The sequence below is a fragment of the Chiloscyllium plagiosum genome, unplaced genomic scaffold, assembly GCF_037043375.1.
Source record: "Chiloscyllium plagiosum isolate Xiang-an unplaced genomic scaffold, Cpla_swu_hap1 HiC_scaffold_15, whole genome shotgun sequence".
In the NCBI taxonomy this organism is placed as follows: domain Eukaryota; kingdom Metazoa; phylum Chordata; class Chondrichthyes; order Orectolobiformes; family Hemiscylliidae; genus Chiloscyllium; species Chiloscyllium plagiosum.
This window is the reverse complement of record NW_028270153.1, coordinates 46784169-46808025: the sequence shown is the minus strand read 5'-3', so window position 1 is coordinate 46808025 and position 23857 is coordinate 46784169. Positions and strand designations below refer to the sequence as shown.

Sequence of the window (23857 nt, the reverse complement as noted above, 5' to 3'; positions counted from 1 at the left end):
AATAAATGATAGCCCATTGGCTATAGTGATAGCCTTCAGAAAGCTCCATTGTCTAAAGCGTTAGTGGTCAAACTGGCCATTGTGGAATTGGTTGTAGCAATGTCTGACACTAATTCAATGAACGAGAAGCATTTTGCGTATTTGCCAGCATTTGCTTACACTTCTCCCACATTATCTTCATGGAGTTGTATCATGGTTTTGTTAATTTTTGTAGCTATGTGGGACCTGGTTGAACAGATTTCTCATTGACTGTATAAGCAACATTGTTTCTAGCTTTGTAGCAATCTGTAGCTGGATATTCGACTGCTCATAGGATCATTGTTTCATCTTAGAAATGCTATTATATCCTTCACGAGCAAGATAAAAAGAAATACCTTGCTGTAGTGCAGTTGGGACTACAACATGTGTTCTTCTTGTGATACAGTTGTCATCAAACAATGTGTACTGAGGCTGTAGTATGTTATACTTACAAGATTCACTGCAGCAAATTACCACGACTTCTTTAACAAGATTTCCTCCCAAGCACTTGATCTCTCACACCTAGAAGGCAAAAGGCAGTAGCCATATGGGAACAACACTGCCAGCAAGTTCAGCTTGAAGTATCACATCATCCTGGTTTAGAAATAAATTCACTGCTTCTTCATCATTGATGAGTCAACATGCAGGAACTCTCTCCCCAATCGTACTATTAATGTGTCAAGAACATAAGAACTGCAACAGAGTAATTCAACAAAGCAACTCACCATTACCCTCTTAAAAGCAGGAAACAATGTTGGCCTTGCCAATGATGCCCAAATCCCATCAAGGAGTTAAAAAAATAAGTTGAAGCCATTTTGTGGAGTTCCACTTACAGAAATGTAAATAGCAAAACATCTTTACGAACTAAAATTAACTAAGAAGAATTATTTTATTATTCCTTTTACTTTCATTTGAATCACAAGGAAAAAGCAACCAACAAAATAACCATTCATATAAGGATGCAGCAATGTTGCCAACCATTTTTAAAGATTTTTAGAAGTTTGTGTCCATGTAATTCAATTATTTCTGGTACAGAAAACTCAAAATATAGCAGCCTGTTGTATTTATAATTTATTAAATACACCCGTGAGTAGCAAACCCAATCAGAAATGCCCTGGTGAAAGATTATTATATTCCGATGTATTAGTTAAAATAAGGAGCGCCATGGAATTGTTTTGTTCAGAAAAATTCTCCCATTAATATTTTTCTTGTTCATGGTTTCTGCAGCATTTAATTGAATAGCTGTGATAGGTACAATGAAAACAAAAGAATATAGAAATGCAGATGAAGTTCAATTGCATATAACCCAGATGACTGGTGGTGATGTCATTTTTATGTCATTTTAACTCTCTTTAAAAGAGTTTCATTAAAACTTATGTTATAAAGTTCTACTTCTGTTTCTTACACCATGTTGATAATTGGCAAACTGATCTTGCTGCAGAAAGGACTTTTAAATGAGTGTAATTGCATTAGAGGCACTTATTCAATTTCTTTGTAATCTCCTGTAGAAGATGCCCTTCATTTAGCCTTTATTTCATCAAACTTTGTGAACTTGATTTATGTAATATCTTCTACTCAAAGAGCTTATTCAGTTCTACTTCCATTTTGCAAGTTGCTGGCATCAGTGAACAGCTTTTTCATAGAATCCCTACAAAATGGAAGCAAGCAATTTCGTCCATTGAGTTCACACTAGCCGTTCAAAGACATCCACTCCCTCCCCGAAACCCTGCATTTCCCATGGCTAATGCACCTAGCCTACACACCCCTAGACGCTATGGGCAAATTTAGCATGGCCCAATCCATCTTACCTGCATATAGAGTCATAGAGTCATAGACATGTACAGCATGGAAACAGACCCTTCGGTCCAACCCGTCCATGCTGACCAGATATCCAACCCAATCTAGTCCCACCTGCCAGCATCCGGCCCATATCTCTCCAAACCCTTCCTATTCATATACCCATCCAAATGCCTCTTAAATGTTGCAATTTTACCAGCCTCCACCAATTCCTCTGGCAGCTCTTTTCATACCCGTACCACGCACTGTGTGAAAAGGTTGCCCCTTAGGTCTCTTTTATATCTTTCCCCTCTCGCCCTAAATCTATGCCCTCTAGTTCTGGACTCCCCGATCCCAGGGAAAAGACTTTGCCTATCTACCCGTCATAATGAGAGGGTATGTGAAGCCTCCATACATATTTGCTGATGTGAAGCAGTAGTGCTAACCACTGAGCCACCTTTTTCAAAATTTGGTGTTATGCCTTAATCTTGGTACTTTCAACATATTTGTGTAAGCAAAATCCCCAAAGCTAGAAACCCTTTCAATTTTCTGTTAAGATATTCCTTGGAGACAATCATTTTCCAATTTCCCACAGAATTTTAAATATAAGGGTTTCTTATTGTTGAATTTTTTTTCTATCTGTTCTTTTCAATTAAGATATTGTAAACATTGTTTACTTGGGCAATTATTCTGAAGTACCTACATTATACCATACAGTTTACTGCCTTGGTTGCAACATTACACTAACAAGGTCAGATGATATGTTACACATCACTCCCAATTACTTTACATTTCACTTTCTGTCAGGTTTGGCTGTGTGATTTTCAACATTGGGATCTGAACTGGTGGGTGCATTGGGTATTATTGTAAGACCAAAATGGCATCTGCTTTGAATTCGGGTATCATATCAGTAAGGTGCTGATTTGATGCCAATGTTGCAATTTTGAACCTTAAACCTACCCCTCTCTTAATCTTGCACAGTTGAACCTTCATGCAGCAGAAAGGATTTAAAAAGACTAATCAACTCTCTTCAGGTTTGTTGATGGCGAATTTTCCTCTGGTCATTGTTTTCTATGGTCGTATAAAGTTGCAAAGGTATACAGAAAAGGTGTAGGAGTGCTTTGGCTATCTCTTTTTGCACAAACCAATTACTTACAGATATTGGTGTACTAATAGCCATTCCCCTTGGATTAAAACAAAAATAACTGACGGAAGGAATAGCGACCACACAGTGTGGGACAAGCTGCTTAAAGAAGCGGCATGGTTGGTCAGTGGTTAGCATTGCTGCCTGACAGCGCCAGGGACCTGGGTTCAATTCCCACCTTGGGTGACTGTCTGTGTGGAGTTTGCACATTCTGTGTCTATGTGGGTTTCCTCCCACAATCCAAAGGTGTGTAGGTTAAGTGACTTGGCCATGCTAAATTACCTATAGTGGTAGTTGTGTTAGTCAGGGGTAAATATAGGGTGAGGGAATGGGTCTGGGTGGATTACTCTTTGGAGGGTTGGTATAGGCTGAAGGGCCTGTTTCCATACTGTAGGGATTCTAATCTGATGAGGAGAAGGATCCTTAGAAGGAGACTATATCTGTTCAGGGTGTAAAAGGGGTATTAGTCCTACCTGATCCTCAGTGAGGAACAACATGTGAGACATCTGAACATCAGTAAGGATATTTTTGCAGATATCTGTCACTTATTGCAGCTGTAACTACCACCTCACAGGTGGAGACAGGCCACACCACCACCTGTAAATTTCCCTCCACATCGCAAACAACCCTGAATTGGAACTATATCAATTTTCCATTACTGTCACTGAGGCAAAATCCTGGAACTCCCTTCTTAATTGTAATGTGCACATCCCTATACCCCAACAACTACAGCAACTGCAACAACTGTCACCTTTTCAAGGGCAGTTAGGATTCACAAACAAATGCTGGCCTAGCCACAAACACTCATATCCCACAAATGAATATTAAAGACAAGTTGCCATTGGCTGTGAAGGTGACTAGTAAGAGCATTTATGCATCTGGTTTCTTACCTGGAAGGAGCAGACAAAGCATGTCTGGTTAAGATTGCTGAAAGCACACACGTTGCTTTCTAAGTTCAGCATGTCACCTCTGGACTGTACTGAAATCAAAAAGACTTTCACTTCTTCAATGTACAGCTCTTGTGTGATCACAGCTATAGAATCATGCAGGTTAATGTCAGTATCCCAACAGCTGTCACAATGCCTGTATTTCTGCAGCAGTGCTGTGTCACTTACAGGTAGAACCATCATGGCAAACCTGACTGTGATCACTGAGTGACAGGAATTACCAGCTGTGATATGGTTCGTGGCATTGTTGTGCAACCCACACAAATGCATAATATGCAGATAATGAAAGTCAGACTGTCACACAATGTGTAAAAGAGTAGAACACTCATTACTGTTCCTCATGTCCTATGTCAATCTTTAAATTCTTTTTGGAATACCTCCCATTAATAACATGGTTTAAAAAAAAAACTTTTAAACCATTTATACAACTTTTTAAAAAATTCTCATCATTTGCCTTTGAAGTATCATCTAAGGTCTGTTGGAGATCTGAACAGTCACGATCGTTGCATTTTTGTTGACACTTAGATTGGAAGCCTGATCTTGTCAATATTTTGGACTTAATTTACCTCAAACATTGATGTTCGCTGATTGTGTTCCCATTTGTTTTCCAAATGTCTTTGAATTGTACATCTCTTAAGAATCTTCATCATATTCCCTGAAGCCCAAAGCTAGACTTTATGGGTCAACCTTTTTATTAAACAATGTTATGTCAGCTGCTTTATGACTCTAAGCTGCTAAAAAATATTTCTGGCCAGCACTTTCACTATTTCCTTCTAAATTTTCTTTTTATTATTGAGTGGTTATCATTAGATCCATAGACAATCATTTTCTTCACTTATAATTTCATAATGATAGTGTCTGTTCTCAATTTTGCTTTGATTATGATATCTAACTTCCATGAATACTTTAGAATTAATTTTATCTGTCAATTTTGGTCCCTTTCTTTCTGTTCTATTCTCATGAAGGAATTGACTAGGATATATTAAGTATGTTGTTTGTACTTTGTCACATTTTCAATACTAACATGTTTTCACTGATGCAGTGTTTCCTAGTGAAATTTCAGTTATCAGAATAATCCTAATAATCCACAGAAGGGGTGGCTATAGGTTAATGATCAGAAATTATATCCTGGCTGACTTCCTCTCTGTAAGTAAGTAATTCTGAGTCTGGTTATAGCAATGGTAAGACAAGCGATCAGGTTTGCCACAAATTAGCAGATACTGCATTTCAGAATTCTTCAGTGTATGTTGTGCTCTGAGATTTTTCTTTGCTGCAATACGTACCTAAAGTTTAAAATAACTTAGCACAGATTAGGGATCAAACCTATGACATACCTGGAATGTATAGCTCAGACACTGAATGGACAAACTCACTGGCTCGCTGGGGAGTGAATAGGTTTGTCTCTTCTTACCAATTACCTTCACAAAAACTGAACATTGGTAGCATCTCTACATTTCTGTCATTCTGTAGTCATTTTTGCTTGGTTTCATTTAGAGCTATTGAGTAGTTTGAATGTTGTATTGCTTAAAAGGTAAAAGTAGACACTAAACCAATGATTAAATTGCCAATTACCATAATTTGGATTTGCCTGGAGGTGCTAAAACAAACATCTAAGGATTTTGCACTCAGTTACTGATTAGAAGCAATTTTCATAGAGAAATATGTATGGAGGCTTCACATACCCTCTTATAGAGTGGCTGAAATACATTGGCAGGTTTCAGGGAGCCTCAGCAATTGAGACAGAGAGTGAGCAAGTCTTCAGATGTAGCACTGGAGGTTCTGAGAAGAAAGATGTCCTGTACTCATGGGGACAATGGAATCCACCTCCCCATCTACTGGCCTCCTCTCCAAATATATGTGGAGTGGTTATGTCTGACCCCCTGTCTTCCTCCAATTCTTCCTGCAGATGAAGGAAACCTTTGCAAGGTATCCAGGATGAATCAATTCATTTCTTTCCGTAATGCCCATATTGTGTTCACGAAGAGTTTATCCTTCTTAGATGAAATCTTCAGGGAAATTTCAGATTTCTCATTTTGGTGAAGACCTGACAAGCTGTCCAGGAACATTTTCTGATATTTTTCAAATTTCATCCTAAAACCTGCAACTGAATTGTAAAAGATGAGTATGTCTTGAGATTGGCCTTGAAATCATCAGCTACAACTTGTTAATTCTGAATCAACTGTTTGGAGGCAGTCATAGAGTCATATGGAAACAGACCCTTCAGTCCAACCGTTCCATGCCGACCAGATATCCCAGTCCAATCTAGTCCCACCTGCCAGCACCCAGCCCATATCCCTCCAAACCCTTCCTATTCATATACCCATCCAAATGCCTCTTAAATGTTGCAATTGTACCACCCTCCACCACTTCCTCTGGCAGCTCATTCCATACACGTACCACCCTCTGTGCGAAGACGTTGCCCCTTATGTCTCCTTTATATCTTTCCTCTCTCACCCTAAATCTATGCCCTCTAGTTCTGGACTCCCTGACCCCAAGGAAAAGGCTTTGCCTATTTACCCTATCCATGCCCATCATAATTTTGTAAACCTCTATAAGGTCACCCCTCAGCCTCCGATGCTCCAGGGAAAACAGCCCCAGCCTGTTCAGCCTCTCCTATAGCTCAAATCCTCCAACCCCCCTGGCAATATATTTGTAAATCTTTTCTGAACCCTTTCAAGTTTCACAACATCTTTCCAATAGGAAGGAGACCAGAATTGCACACAATATTCCAACAGTGGCCTAACCAATGTCTTGTACAGCCACAACATGACCTCCCAACTCCTGTACTCAGTACTCTGACCAATAAAAGAAAGTATACCAAACGCCTTCTTCACTATCCTATCTACCAGCGACTTCACTTTCAAAGATCTATGAACCTGAACTCCAAGGTCTGTTTGTTCAGCAACACTCCCTAGGACCTTACCATTAAGTGTATAAGTACTGCTAAGATTTGCTTTCCCAAAATGCAGCACCTCACATTTATCTGAATTAAACTCCATCTGCCACTTCTCAGCCCATTGTCCCAGTCAAGATTAGAGTGGTGCTGGCAAAGCACAGCAGGTCAGGCAGCATCTGAGGAGCAGGAAAATTGACATTTCGGGAAAAAGCCCTTCATGCAGTACCGACCTCTGCCTGTTTGGAGGCAGTGTTCATTCAAAGACTGGACAATAAATTGTCATGTTACCTTATTAATGAGCATGAGCAAGCAATAGGGAAATTGCAGTATGGGAAATCTCAAAGAACTCTATTGAAATGCAGGAACAGGTAGTCATGTTTTCCTAACCTACATCAGATGGCCTGTCAATCAAGGCTGACCAGTAGATGGTGGTTTTTGAACATTAATTGATCATTTTAGCCAATTTTTATGTTTAACAAACAGGGGTCTTTAAAATTTCTCAGATTATTACACTTAAAGAGACCTTATCTGCCTTTCCAATGTATTTCCACCTACACCACCAAATCAAGACTCTCCTACTGCAGATTACTACTGTTGGAACAGCCAAAATGAGCTCTGTTTGAATTCAAATGGCCCTGCTATGTTTACAATACTCGCTACTATGTGAGTCAGGCTCCAGTTCTTTCCCCCAGGGCAAAAAATGGATTAATTGGGAATGGGATGTTGATCTCTGCACTGTCCACTATTTTTAAAGGTATATGGAGTCTCCCTACTTCTATGAAAATATGGTCCTAAGTTAGAAGGTACTGTAACTTGTGTGGATAAGAACAGGAATCTGCAAAGGCATATAAATTAAGTGAACAGGCAAAACTGTGACAATTGGAGCTCAGGAATATAAAGTAGGAAATAATTCATTTTTGATGGGAACAATATGAATTGAAATAATTTTTTCAATGATATTGCCTTGGAGCTGTGGAGAAGCAAAAGGATTCGGGTATTCAAATATGCAAATCATGAAAATACACACATTGATTTAAAAGAAGAAGTGGGACATTGGTCTTTATCTCAGGAAGGTTAGAATACATGGTGTCAATTGTAAAGAACCTCGGTAAAACTAAGCTGGAATTTAGCTTTCAGTTTCAGGCACTGCACTCCCAGAATTATACCAGAAGTACACTGATGAGATAATCAAAATGAAAACAAAATTTAATCAGTTCCATGCAGTGAAGTTATTTCTTCTGGTGAGCGAATCCAAAATATTTACGCACATTGTTAAGATAGAGAAAGGTTACATAGGAGAGAAATCAAAAGATGCTTTTCCAGACATAGTGTAGTGGAATTCCAGCACACTCTATCTTAAAAGGTAATAAATTCTGGTTCAAATTATATTTTCATAGGGATTAATGATTTTTAAGTGATATGAAGCAAAAACATATGAATGGAGATCACATATAGAATATCCAAGATTTTAATGAAGTATAGAACAGGTTTGAGGGGATGAATGATCTTTGCTGCTCCTGTTATCAAGATGCAATGCTGTTAAAATTGAAACAACAGAACATTTATCCCATAGTCATGCTAATTGCTGTTAGATTTTGCTATCCTTGTAATTTTTTTCTTGTTTAATTTTTATGCATTGCTTTCATCTACTTCAATTCAGAAATAGTTTATCCAGTTGACTTAACAATTTATATATCTAAATGTTAAGGTAGAATATGCATAATAATGAATTTAGTCCAGCCAAGCGTATTTAATTCATTCTTTTAAATCAGTCCTGTGCAGTCCATGCTCAGAAATCAATCAGTGCCAATTTACAGTTCTAGTTGTAAATGGTAGTGTGTTTAATACCAGTTTGAGTATGTACATTACAATCATGGATAGATTTGAAAGAAATGGACCAGATGGAAAATTATTGTCCTTTAGATATTCCAGCCTTGTCATAATAGATAAATTGCTATCAGGGTAGTTAGCAAAGAAAGTTATTGTAGTATTATAGAAATCAACCACATTTTTAATTGAGGGCCTACCAAACTAAGTTGCACCAGTGAAACTGAGTTTTTTTTACAGAAACTACATGGGACTTCTTCCAAAGACTGGAACACTTTAATAAGGTATGTAGAGAAGATTTAATTCCTGACAGCTTTGAATTATGGCCGACAAAGGCAAAGCAAGTGGGATATACTTTTTATAATGTATTGTAGAAAAATGAGCATTGAATGGAGACCAGATTATATTCAGGGTAAGTTATGTGTGAGAAAATTTAAAAAGAATGCAAAAATGGCTTATGCAAGCTAAAAGAAAAGAAACTGGAGCTTTAACGTGGGGAGTCCCTGTCTATAGCACCCAGACAGAAATAAGCTGGAGTTCTGACAAAACAACACAAATTTAATTTTTGAGTCTGCAAAATACAGTGCACTCTTTTATAACTGGAGATATCAAATTTGTTATGATAGCAAAGTAAGCTCTATGGCAACCGTTGTAATACTCTGGTGCTGACTGCTCGGGAAGGATGGGGAAAGCCGTTTTGTTTGTTATTTCTGGCAGAGCTTGCTGGCTTGACTTGCTCTTATTCTGTAGGGGGACCTTTGAGAGCATTCTTTTCCACATGAGAAACTTTGCCAATCTGGCAGGATCCACCACCACCCCACACCACCCCCTCCTATTTTCAGCTGTTTGCCTCCAAAATGTCTGATCTCCTAAACACAGAGCGTTTACAGTGGCAAAAGTTGTTGGAAAAATTAAACACGCATGGCCACTTTGCAGAAGATTGTTGTATTGCTTAATAAGGCTTCCCCGCTATAAACAGCTCTTGTAAACTGCTGTGCACAGCTATCTACTGTACTTCTTATTCACTTACTGGCCTGCCAAACTTTAAACCTTTTGATCATTTTCTTCAACTCTGGAACAACTAAAGAAAAACTAATGAGGGTTTGATTTGCAGGTAGCCCTCAGATTTTGACATTCAGCAATTTTTGAGTTTTATTCTTTAATGAAAGCCATACTGGGATTTCTGTTTTGTCAGTGCTAATACTTGTGATGTACGTCCAGTTGAGGGAAGGGCTTTGTTGAGAATAGTGGGAAAACATTAAATAGCAACTCTATTTAGTTCACAGTCTATTGTTAGTATTGCATTCCATGACTGATAAGTTAATGTTATTGTACAGAGTTGCCATGTAATAGAATGTTTTCCTTGATACCACCCACATTCCACCGGCCTCACATCCTTGCTCCTCATTTCACTATGAGTCACTAAAAACTACTCAGGAATTTGTGTGTCCAAAAGGTCACAAGCTTATCTAATCTTGTTTGTTTGTACAGTGACATTCTGAATGAAGTAAAAATGTCCCTTGGTTCTGGAAGTGTGTTTTCGGAATTCTTACTCAGATGTCAATGTTTGACAATGACAGAAATGTTTTTATATGACGATAACTCTCATTGGCCTGGAGAGCTGCAAAAACAAATTAAACTACTGATTGTATTTCAGGTGCTGTAAGAGGAGGAACATGACCCTTTTCTGTACTACAAATATTTTCCAATTTGCAATTTTTTAAATGTAAAAACAATTGCCATTTCCTTGATGGGTTATGGAAAATGGAAAATTTGCATCAGTGCAGCAGGGATGTCCTGGGAACAGGGCACAAATAATTCTTAAAAAGCCAACAAGTGTCCACCTTTTTGGTAAAACTGCATCTTTTAACTAAATGTACTATATTAACCAGGTTGACCTTTTTTTGAAGTTATTAGATACACCAAGGCAAAAACTGTGAGGGTCATATGTTTGTCGGTCAGGATGTGATGTTGCAGTATATCTCCAAGGCTGCATCTGGGCAGACAGCACTGGAGAACATAGTGAGGTCACCTAGAGAAGGCAGTCTCACTCATGGCTTTCACAAGGCATGGAGGATGACTCTATCGTGATAACAAGCTGCGTTTGCAAAAGGTTTGATGAACACAATGAGACCTCTTCTGGATTTTGTGCATTTCCTGGCATGGGACTCTTTTGCCAGGTGGGCATATCAAGTTGTGTGACACCACAGTTTTTATCAAAATGAATAGATGGAAAATGGTGGGGAATACACATGCAAGTTCCTTGCATGCAGCCCTTAAATACATTTATTTATGCTCAGAAAGTTGCATAGGGAAATTTCTCTGTGTAATGTTAATGTCAACCAGAGTTTATTTAAGTGTTCAGAGAGTGTGTATCCTGTTGCATCTGTGCTCAGTATATTTAACTGGTGGATGTGAATGTTCTGCACATATGTGTAAGCACTTATGCCGAACTCTGCTGGATCTGACAGCCCTACCACAGGCAGACAATCGGAAGCTGGTAGCTCCACAATGGTTGAACTTTAACAATGAGATTCCTGGTGTCTTTCAGTTTATCTAGTATAAAAGGTACATAAATGTTAAGTTATTTAGTTTTAAAATGTGTGATTTTCTTTTCTGTTGGAAGTCATTTGAAATATCAGAATACTGAAGCAGTTTAAAGTGAAGAACAGAGAAAGATTTCCTCTGAACTGTTAAGCAATTGTGGAAAAAGAAGCAACAGCAATGTGAGGACAAATGTTTTTGTGTGCTGAGAGGTTAGGATCTGGAATGCATTGCCTGAGACTGTGATAGAGGAAGGTCCAGTTATGGCTTTTAAAAGAAAATTGGACATTTACTAGAAAAATTTAAAAAAGCATGACTTCAGGAGAGGCAGGAGGTGGGACTAGGTGAACTTTTCTGCAGAGAGCTGGAAAATACACGACAGGCTGAAAGATTACAGCACAGAAGGGGGGCCATTCCATGATTCTACTTGGAAATTGGTAAATCTGCCTTTAAACGCATTGCAGAGGAAATCTTCCTCACTGTTCCATCAAGTTACTAATGTTTACTGAGATCTTTTCATTCAGGACCGCAGGAATCATCAGTTTTGTTACAGCATTGTAAAGGCCTGATGAAGCAATCAGTAAATGAAACTGCAGGAGACAGAGAAACTAATTTGAGCCTTCCCTCAGAAGTAGCACTTTCACCTTTTTGTTGTGGGTCAAATCCCACGCCAGGAACTTGAATTCAGAATCAGTACTGACACCTAAGTGCTGTATAAAGGGAAAGATAGAAGCTGTTTTCAGATGAAATGTTTAACCCAGTCTGCTCTGATTTCACTGATCAGAAATGACTGAAAATATTGGGAAAAATATCTTTGCATTTTAAACTGGGGTTATGTGGCAATCAGCAAAATCTATTCAAAGGAAAGGATTCTGTTCAGTAGGACTGGTGATAGCAAGACAGATATTCAGTCAATGTTATGAATGCACTGTCAGCGTTTCACCCCATGCTGGAAAGTTTTCAAACCACAGCAACTGACGCACAGTAACGAATGTCGCAGAGTACCTGAAAGCATGCAAACACCACCCACGAGTTTGACATTGCTGTATGGTTTCACAGTCAAATGGTAACACAAAAAAACCCCTCAGTTTTGATGCTTTTAGGGTGGGGAATGCCAAAGCTACATTATGTAGGCCCTGATATTTGTAAGAAGGAAACTGGGATGGAAGTTGGATGTGTTACAGTGACCAGGTGTGCTAGAAATGCAGTGCCATAATATCCTGACAAATTTACTGACATGACCTCTTTTGACTTTTTCTCTTCCTATTTCCCTGCTGTCAATCATCCAGATTCTGAGGCTTGCTGGCTAGAGCAGGAAGCATGTGCTGAAGGTCACAGCCAATCAGCAGGAAGAAGGGAGGCAGAGGCATCATGGGATGGTAGAGGAAGACATAATCACAGAGGGGCAAATTCTGGTAGGAGATGTGTTTGTCAGTCAGTCAGCAGGCCCTCTGTGAGGAGTGGTGCAAGGGATTGCAGTGAGATTGCTTGATTATGCAGAGGGAGTGTTGATCTCAGCAAGTTAGTTAGGTTGAGGTGAGGCAAGGGGTAGTAATCATTCTTGCTTCTCTGAGCTTCACTCAGCAGCCATGTTTAGGAAAACCCTGGAAAACTCAGCTGGCAACCTTTTAAACCTGCTGCAAATTGGAGACATACAATGTTTGATAACTGTTTTCACATACTATCCAATTGCAGGCCACCATCCTTAATCCCTTTGCCACCACCTGTTCCCAAAACTCTTACAGGTTGCTGCATTCAAACCTGAATTCTTGCAGTTAGATGGGTTTCAAATTTTTGGAATTTAATTCTCTTCCACCCATTCAGCGTAGAGTGAAAGTCTGACAACATTATCATCATTTGGGATATTATTTGATTAGCTCATGGGAAAAAAATGCTACAATGCCAAGGGTGGAAGCTAATGCAAACAAAATTGCAATGCGAACGTTCATTCACTGTAACATCGACATAAAATGGATTTTCAACACATGAGATTCGATTGTGTGAGTATGAAGTTGTGCAGGTTGTGCAGTTTTTACAATATTATGTGGATTTGTGATCAAAATGGCTGCAATTCCTATGAAAAATTTACAGGAAAGGTGCTGGAGATACAACGTCCACATTTAACAAATTTGTTTGCATTGTAAGTATGTAATAGGTCACAGCAAATGTGATTATATTTCAGAATAGAAACTTAGCCCCCCAAGGTAGTGATGCAAATAGAGGCTGATAATAAGAGCTTCATATCCATCCATAGAGAAGTATAAACATGCTCTCCTAACATTTAAAATAATTAATACATATCTAATAAAATAGACCAGTATTTTAATAGAATTTTTGATACAGAGGAGATGTGTTCATAATCTGTTATGGAACATATTATGTTCTTTATTCCCATGCTAAGCAAATTCAGACTTAACAATCTTTAAATGCAAATAAGTATACACTCAGCTTCACTTTATCTCCTTATGCAATGTAATGTCATATTTATTCTGGCTGTCCCAGTATTTTGAAAGAAATTAGTGGCACAGAAACTTCACTTCAATTAAGCTCTTCACATATATGAAAATGTCAATGTTGCATAATCTAAAAATGCAACCAATTTTATGTCTAAATATGTTTACCCTCTCTTTATTATACCTATCTAATTTGCTAGAATCATACATACCATGGGGGCATCACGGTTTGTGAATATGGCTGAAGAGTCATCAGTCTTTTTTTTGGTACAGCAAAGTCGAACACCAGGACATATCAGATTCTGTATGGTACATTACTGTTAACAGTGAAGTTAACAGAATTAATAGTATTGTGAATTTTATAGTGTTACTAATGACAGAAAATGAAATGAAGTAAATAACAATTTAGAGAATGTAGTTATATTATTATCTTCCTCTATATATTATTATTATTTGCTGTATATCAATCTTAATTGTTACATTCAAAATAGTAGTAAATGGGATGAACTTTGTCACAGTGCAGCTCATGTGAAGTGTATATTTGTGTTAGAAATAATGCATATTCCTAAATTGTTAGCAATCTGCAGTAATTATAAAATGTCAATTATTATGAATGAAGGTGATGGGATGAGAAAACATAGAGTAAATTTAATAGTTTTAGGACATAGAAACGTAGCAGTTTATAGCACCAAAGAGGTCCACTTGTTGCATGTCTCTATGTTAACTTTTTGGCAAATCAATCCAAAACTAATCCCATCGCTCAGCTCTCTTTTCATTGTCGTTTATCTTCCACTGCTTAAATATCCAACTTTCTTTGAAAGGTCTCTGTCTGAATCACCCATTATGGCTAAGAATCAAATGCACGAACAATATATTTCATGAATACATTTCTCTTCATCTTTCTCCTCTCTGATTATTCCTCATCAATGACACTCAAATCAGAAGACATTGAAAATATCCTCTTTACCTTCTTTGTTGCAAAGGAAGTAGTTCCTGTGTTTTAAGTCTTTTGTGATAACTAGTTTCTTATCCATGGCATCATCTTGGCCAATGTTGTTTAAACACCTTTACGATCTTTCTACAGCTGGTACTCCAGCTGCAAACTTAGCTCATAGTTTATACAAATGTATTTCTTCTTTTTCCTTGTGTCCTATGTTTCTTTTTATAAAACCCAAATGCTGTAGGGCCTTTTGTGGCTTTATTGACTTGCACCTGTAAATTATAGAGTCATAGAGTTGTACAGCATGGAACCTTCGACCCCACTTGTCCATGTTGACTAGATATCCTTAATTAATTTAATCCCATTTACTAGCATTTTGCCCATATCCCTCTAAACCTTTCCTGTTCATGAACCCATCCAGACACCTTTTAAAATGCTGTAATTGTACCAGCCTCCATCACTTCCTCTGGCAGCTCATTCCATTCATGCACCACTTTCTGCATGCAAATGTTACCCCTTTGGTCCCCTATCACCTTAAACCTATACCATCTATTTTGGACTCCCTATCCTGAAGTATTTGAACTTTTAAAGTCGAAAAGTGTGACACTGGAAAAGCACAGCAGGTCAGGCAGCATCCAACGTTTCAGGCATAAGCACTTCATCCAGCATCTGCAGTCCTCACTTATTTCCAGTATTTGAACCTTTCATTCTCTCTGAATATTTATATCCCTAAATGTTTTTTTCTTAAATATACACTTTTTTTTTTACCTCTCCAAAAGATGTTACTGCAATATTTGTAAGTATATTTCGGATTAAGGTGCACAGACAAATAGATTCCTTGGGTGCTGACAGTCTGTGTTTAAACCTTTGATTTATGTGCATTAGCTTCGTATATAAAAAGAGTTTAAAAAGAGTATCAAATTATATACACATGTCTACTATGCAGTATTGATTTTAGGGGATTTTTAATGTGTAATACCTATTATTATTCATATTGAAATTTTTCATTCAGCAGGGTACTTTTTTGTCAACCTCAAACTGTATCAGTTTCATACCTTGCTCAGGAAACCATTGCAATGCCTTAAACATTGCAAAATGCCTGTTTTCCCACTCACTGGGGGCAGAATTGAGTTGAGGTCAATCTTCTAAACAGAACTTAATCACCTTTCTGCTCCCAAAAGAAAATCACATCCTGATAATGATTTTAAAATGTTGCTTTTGTTCTTGTGTTTATGAATATTATTCAAAGCTGATGTATTTCCAGATTGAGTTCAAACATAAAAAGATGTTTTTAATGCTTGGACAATTCTTTATGGACTCAGATTTATTTTAAACTTAATTTCAAACCAAGTTAGTTGTATGAAAGTAAAAAATAATGTGTTAAAGTAAAATTAGTTTAGTATTGTGTAGCAGTATGAGTGAAGTAATGAAGTAACTGGGATAAAGTAATAGTAAAATGATGCATCAATTGTCATAGTGAGGTGAGTGTGTTAAATAATACTATAATGAATGGTGTTTAGGTGAGTGGTATAAGGTAATAGTGTAATAAAAAGAGAGTAATAGAGAAAATATAATAAAACAACTCTTGTCAAATGGATGGAATAAAGCCGTACTTGCATTAAGGATGAAATGCCCACTTCATTTTGTTGTTGTAGTTCAGTTCAGTTTTGGTTGCAAAAGACATAACAAGCCTAATCTCACCTATACCACAAATCCTGTGCCACATTAAGAAAGGCAAGAAGATATGCGAATGAAACTATTAGAACATTCAAAGTGCAAACCCTAGTAGATTACACTACCAGCCGAAAATTAGTAAATGAAAAGTACCTACTCACTAATTAAACTCCATACATGGCTATTTGTTCAGACAGCTATTTCCTTTGTCTGACATTCAATTTTAACATGGTAGAAATTGTGATAGGCAGAAATTACCTCAATAATATTTAAGAAGAGGAAAAAAAAGTTTTCCAAACAAATTAATCTTCATGCTCAGACATCAGACTATACTACAAATTGAAGGAGACAGTCTAATAAGAATAGAAAATTTTGCACTTTCAGACATCCATTGGATTTAGAAGAGCACTTTCACAAACTTCTTGTATTTCTAAGAAGTGAGAGCGCTTTGTAAAACATAGTCTTTTTTTTTGGTCAGTTGAGAACTTTGTATGTGCAATGAAATAACTGCCGGATATTTTGAAGTTAAACTTTTCAGCTGCTTATGCTGGAATATCTAGAGAACACAAATACAAGGATCAACATTCCCGCCAAGGCCATCAATTACCTGAGACATATAATGAGGTGGACAACTTACTGCTAACTCTAACACATCTATCCAAACTAAGTTTTGTTTAACTATAAATCCTGTGTTGAAAAACTCCCTTGGACCTCAACATGCTGACTTTAAACATCCCTTTGTAAGTCACTACATAGCCATGACCTTCCTCCCACTGACCTTGCCAATGTATTTGCAACTTCCTCTAATTCTACATGCCTACACATTCCTTTAATTATTAATTCTGACTTCCTGCCTTTCTGCTCCACTTCCAGTGGCAGAGTGCTTAGGCAGCTTTGCTTCTGCAAAATGGAACTTTCTTCCAATTTAGTCCATAAATCCTGTCACTTTGCTGACTCCCAATGTACTTTTTTATCTTGCCTTTGAACCATTGTTATTTTGGATTTGATAAAAATGCAAGTCAGCCTTTAATTCCTTTATGGTACTTGTGTATCACTGCCAAACCCAATGTTTATTGTTCATTTCCAAATGCTATTGAAGTGGTACTGAACCTTCGTGAAATGCTGTTGTCCTTGTGGTGTAGGTTCGCTCACCATGTTGCTACTTAGTGATTTGCAGAATTTCAACTCAGCAAATATTATGAAACAGTGATCTAGTTTGAAGTCAGAGTAGTGTGCTCCATGGAAAAGAACTTGCAATTAGGATTGTTCTCGTGTGCCTGTTCTCATTCTTCTAGTTGATAAAGATCATGGGTGTGGAAGGTGTTGCCAAAAAATTGCTGCTTTGTGTCTTATTGATGGTACACAGGATAACCACTGTGAACCCGTGGTGGTGGAACAGATGTTTATGGTGGTAGATGGGGTGCCAATCTGATGGCATTTTCCTAGATTGTGTCAAACTTCATGAATGCTGTTGGAGCTGCATTCAGCCAGGCAAATGGAGAGTATTCCATGACGCTCCCAAATTCTGCCCTATTGGTGGTGGACAGGCTTTGGGGAGTAAGAAGTTGAGTCATGCATTGCAGAATTGTCAGCTTCTGATCTGCTCTTGAAACCACAGCATTTATGTGGCTCGTCCAATCTATATATCATTGCTGTTGTTAATTCCAGATACATTGGCAGCTTTTATCTGAAATGAAACAGGATTAATCCTAATAAATAATCAAATGCTGCTTTGATACTTGGGTATTGTGGAAAAGAATGATTTCAAGTTGAATGTGAGCTGATTTGAAAGGTGCAGTTTTGCTCATTGGCCAAGTCAGTGTCTCTGACCAACTGAATGTTTATTTTGTTTGAATAATATCTTGCTAACAGAAGGCATTCTCTCAGAAGATTTCTGCACAAATACTAATTTGTTCTGTTCAGCACAAGGTAAGAAGTGATTACGTTGTGAATTCAATGGCTGTCAAGGTTGCCAGTTCTTTTTTATATTGCTTCTAATGATTTGAAATTATTTGGTTTGTGCATGCTTTAATTTTGTCAATTGGGGTCAAGTTAATGTCAACACATTTTTCTAAGCTTCAGAAGCTAAGAAACCGTTTCCACAAATAAACCAGTTTATGAATTGCCAAGCAACAGAATATCACAGTTAAGTAAATTTGCATCAGTTTTATGAATTGAAAGAAAGATGCTTGACGATTTCAATCAAGAAGCCCCTTGCTAGCTATCCGGTCTTTCTAACAAAGAGCCGGTCCATTCTGAGGGCAGGGCTTCACTAACATACTGCTAGCCAGCTGTATGACTCAAGTGATGGTCAAGCGGGAATGTGGGGTGGGAACAGATTGCAGAAAAGCAGAAACTAGCAGCAGCAGTCAACATTATTCTTGTGATGTTTGAAGCATCACATGTACCAATCCCAGCCCCAAGAAAACTAATACCAGATTTGCATATTATTGCAAAGAGGTACAAGTTATGGAAGTTTTTTTTTTATCTTGCAGTCATTAGGACAAATGCAAGAATTCCAAATTTCAATCAATTGCAGTAATCTTATACCACAGGAGAAAGGGATGCTGATTAATTCCCAAGCCTATTTTCATTGCTGTGGAGAAATAAGCTCTCAAATAATATAAAAAATGGTGCACAGCTTGAACATATCACTTTTGTTTGCAGAGAACAGGTCCCTACATATGGGAATAACCCACGACTGGTTGAATGAATCAAATAGCATATTCCTTTATTTATTCATGATAGGTAGGTAGAGTACAGACCATATTTAACTGGACCATGCTTGCAGAAGTCAAACAAAATATCTACTGTCAAAAGAACTGCTGTGATTGGGAAGCACTGCTGAACAATCCTCAATGTGCTAATGGCTGTATGAATAATTAATTCAAGATAATAATTAATTCAAGGTGGGCGGCACGGTGGCACAGTGGTTAGCACTGCTGTCTCACAGCGCCTGAGACCCGGGTTTAATTCCCGCCTCAGGCGACTGACACTATGTGGAGTTTGCACATTCTCCCCGTGTCTGTGTGGTTTTCCTCCGGGTTCTCCAGTTTCCTCCCACAGTCCAAAAATGTGCAGGTTAGGTGAATTGGCCATGCTAAATTGCTCATAGTATTAGGTGTAGGGGAATGGGTATGGGTGGATTGCTCTTTGGAGGGTCGGTGTGGACTTGTTGGGCCGAAGTAATCTAATCTAAATAATCTAATCTCATCATAAGCAGTTGATCCCGTAACTGACACTTTCTGGAAGTGACATATATTTATACGTAGGGATCATGAAAGCAAAAGGAGTATGTTCAAACCTTGCAGTTTTTCTTAATTACCTAGGAAATTGAGGAGTCTATAGTTCCCCATGGCTTTCTCCATGGTAACACATCAGCCGATCAGAGTCACCTTTCCAATCATTGGTACTCCTTGTCTCCTCCTGTAGAGAAACATTATTGTGATTGTTGTAACATTATTGTATGAAATTTCGCATTCTTTCATTTGTGACTGCAAGACTAAAAGTTTCAACAACGTGCCAATCTTTTTTGTGGCCTTTTCTTCTGGGAACTTAAATATTACTAAGCACAAACTCTACTAAGTAGACCCTCAAAACTGCACCAAATACCCATGTACATTGGTAGGTGCCCCAGTTTGCCTGATGAATGGGGATGATACTTGATTCTGGGGTGTCACTGGCTGCACAGCTAAAGGCCCAAATTAAGATGGTGGCGAAACAGGAATGTGGTGGTCACTTGACCATTTTGTCAAACCTGCTACTGCCCCAAGTGTACTAATAACTAAGGCAAGCAGAAGCTCATAAAAAAATTCTTCAGAAAGGAAGAAAAGAAACTGTGGATAATTTTAGTAAATAATGTCAGCTGTCAAGCTCCAGTGGTTATTTTCCTTTTCACCTCTTTGTGGTTTACAAATTGCTCCCATTGTAAGTGGTATGGGAGCAGCTTTTACCCATCATCCCATTCCTCTTTCAATTTTATTTGTTTCTTATGTAGCTGTGAGACCTCAAGCTAAACTGATCTTGACTTCAGTACTTGAAGCATTCTTTTGCCCCACATTAATTTTGGACATGTGGTTTTGCTCAAAGTTTTGCTTATGGTGCAGGTGGGAATGTGCCAGCAAACCCACAGCAAATCAGCACCAGACTTAACTGCTACCTAATTAAGTTTGTAAGCTCTCAGGAATAATGTGTCAGCAATTAATTCACAACAGTAAATAATCAGGTAATGTTCAACTTCAGTATTATTTGACTGTGGCTTAGCAGAAATATTGCTGTTTGCACAATAAGCAAAACAGTTTGAACAGAACCAAATGGCCAAAACAGAGTTGTGAATATTGCCGGTGCCTCGGGAGTACCTCCAGGATTGACAATAGGGATGATAAACTGGGAATGGTAATAGATATTCCCATTCTGCAGGGGCAGGATTAGGAGTGAGCTGCTGGGGGCAAGCAGAGAAACCCAAAGAATTGAAATGGCAACTAGTTGGCTACTCATTTAATTTTGATTTTCTCTTTTAAACATAGTTCATGATTTAATTAAGATATTTGGGATGACAAAGGAATGGATAGTGTGAAAACTGTAACTATATTCCTCAGTGGGAGAATAATTTTAAAATTAGATTAGGTTGTTCGGTAGTTAACTTGGGAAACAATCTTGTCACATGCTGGGAAATCCAGGTTTTCAGTCCCCCAATGGGCCAATTGAAAGTTCCACAACACAACAGTATTTTTTTATGAAGTGGGGAGGGTATGACAGGTCAAAGATGGAGTTGAGTTCCTGTTTCTGAAATGATCAATGTAAATAGCAATTCAACTATTTTTCCCGAACTAACCTGTTCAGAGATGTTATTACATACCTCGTAGGCAGGCAGGACTTAAACCTTGGTCTCCAAGTTCAGAAGTAGACGACAACCACTGCATCACAAGAGGGCCTTTAAATAATAATTCAGGCTCAAGGGACTGAATGGCCATTCCAAACTTTATTACAAGTTAATAATTTAATTTTTATCATTGATACCTTTTCTTGTCGTTGTTTCTAGATTCACATCTGTTAGATCCCTTTAACAAGGACAATGCTGCAAGTATTTGGGCCAGAGCCTTCTCTGCTGTGAAGAGTTATATAATTCAGAGAGACAATTCTGGTAACTGCTAAGAAAGAAAACGTGCTTTCAGCTGGTCTAGCTCCAGTGGGCAGTGAACAATCTGATCTATTTTTTGACAGTTTGCCCCCACGTTCCCGTGGTAATCATGTACTAGTACAAAGTAGTCGAGATAGTGGTGCTGGAAAAGCACAGCAGGTCAGGCAGCATCCGAGGAGCAGGACTAAGTACACTGCTTTCCTTCATTGCTAAATATTCCCCCAGATATTTAGCAATGCTCTGAAATATTAAACTGGGCTTTGGTTTAGCATATCATGTTAAAAGGCAGCAAATGTAACAATGTAAAGTCACCTCAGTACTGCACTGAAGTATAAATCTGGATCATGTGATCAGTCTCTGGAGAAGTACTCAAACTAACAATCATCTAAATCATTTAGAGAGGGCGATACTCTACTCATCCGGCTAGCCTTGATGTGACCCAAATTTCGAGGATTGTTGGAGGTCATTTGATTGCTCTCCCATTAGGGATGGTACCTGAGGTTTGTCTACTGATCTGTCATGCTGCGTCTTTACTACATTTGGATTAGTTGAGAATTGAATGTGGCCTCCAGGACCTTCATACCTCCTGTAGAGTAAATGCATACAATTAATATATGGTGTTATTTGTACTCGAGATGCATCTCAAAGGACCTCTATGTTCCCAAATGACAGACCATCAGAAGCCTGTCTCTGTCAACTGTTGTTGGAAGTTCCCAAGGGAACCAAACAGGGATGTAAGGATGGCAGAAAAGTCCTCAGTCCAGATGCCTTCATCTTTGAAAAATGCTAAATATGTATTTATGCGAGGGGCAAGATTTCACCAATAGTGCAGCACCCTACTGGAGGTGTCAGCTTTGATTTTTGTGCTTAAGTCTTGGAGAGGGACTTCAACATGCAAACTTCTAACTGAATCTTTGCTGATATTTTGTATATTTCAAAATAAAAGGTACAAGTTGTTTATGACCCCACAAACCCAATCTGCTGCAGCGAAATATCTCCTGACTGGTGTCTATCAACCATGCTTTTATTTATGCAGCCTTATGGGAAACACCATTCTGCGTACAAACAACATAGATCACTAGTTGAAAGACATTGCTGATGGGAACATAACTTCCACTTGAATTAAGATCCAAAACCATCTAGCACAGATAATGGCTGTTTGTATCTTTACCGGTTCTTTGAAGACTATTCAGTTCAACCTCCTTCCCTTCTGAACCCTAGCCTTAAAAATTCGTTTCTAACATGTATGAACAATATAATACATAAATTTAATTACTAATTGTGTTGTTGCCTTGATTGGGGTACTCATTTTATCGGATTATTGCAATATTTATTTCTTAAGTACAGTCCTTGTTAATAATTGCCTTCAATTAGTTTTTGGTCTACTTGTTTCAGTGGTATCTGATCTTTCATACCGTGAATAATTTATGTAGCAACTTCCTGAGTGTCAAATAATCTTAAAAGGGAAAAGAAATGGTAAATTTATCTTCTTTTGATGAAGAGCAATGCTGTGATGTAAACTGCCTTACAGCACATCTTTGTGTTATTAGACAGCAGCAGGTCGTCAAGACAAGAAGTATGGCTCACTCCTGGTGCTATCCACACCTCAAATAAAAATTTCTTTAGGAAGAAAGAGTCTCATTAAACATGCTTTTTTTTTGCTCAAAACAAGATTTTCTGTTCTATTTTAAGATACAAAGCCTTCTTTGCAAATGAATTTCTGCAATGGCCTTGCCAACCATCCCATAAGCTGTTGCTCAAAGAATGTGAGTACCAAGGCCTGTGCTCAGGTTCTGAGTCCGGTAGCATGTAATAGACAGGAGTATCTTTCCATTGATACATTTTATTTGCCATGTTTTGGTTAGTGGTTGGCAATATTGTTAAGCAACAATGCTCTGACTGGGATTTTAGTTGTGAATATGGACAATAGTTTATGTAATGCTGCATTTTGGTCCTTTGAGATGTTGACTTTGAAATTTTCTGGTGATAGTTCATAGTGCTGCTCTTTTAACAGGTTATGTTTTCTCCCAGTCCACACACCCCTCCTCCTCTATTACATACACATCCCCAAATCACTTTCTGGTCTCCTTATGGCATACATGAGCTTCTTCCCTTAGTCAATACTATCGACTCTCCCCAGTCAGGCCAGTACAATGGTGATTCCTTTATCCCACTTGGAAATACAAGGCTTACATATAGACAACCAATAGTGGTGCAGATGCCATTGACAGCTCAATATTGTTGTGAAATCAAACAGATATTCCACCTCTCCACTGAGAGTTAATCTTTGATAACAAAATGTATGGAATTTCCACGCAATGGCTTTTTTTATATACAGTTGTAGGTATTTATCCAATTAAATCACTTCATCTCCAACACAGGCTAAATCAAAAGTTCAGCTGAATGGCCAAGACTCTTAGTAGTCGTGTGAGATCTATGCTCTAACATAGCAAGATCTTTTGTGAAACATTGCTATATACGGAAGCTGGTTAAACAAG

The 23857-nt window shown here is 38.1% G+C and overlaps 1 protein-coding gene across 3 annotated transcripts in view; it reads left to right on the top strand.

Moving 5' to 3' along the window:
- The window catches only part of nfatc2a (nuclear factor of activated T cells 2a), a 176463-nt gene that overhangs the window by 132374 nt on the left and 20232 nt on the right, over nt 1–23857 (top strand). For 2 of the 3 annotated variants that reach the window (XM_087994939.1, XM_043710246.2), the window contains exon 10: nt 8849–8892. The exons of the other annotated variant lie outside the window; for it this stretch is intronic. In XM_087994939.1, the coding sequence (XP_087851065.1) occupies nt 8849–8892 (44 nt within the window). The remainder of the gene's footprint in view (nt 1–8848; nt 8893–23857) is intronic. 3 annotated transcript variants of the gene reach the window in all.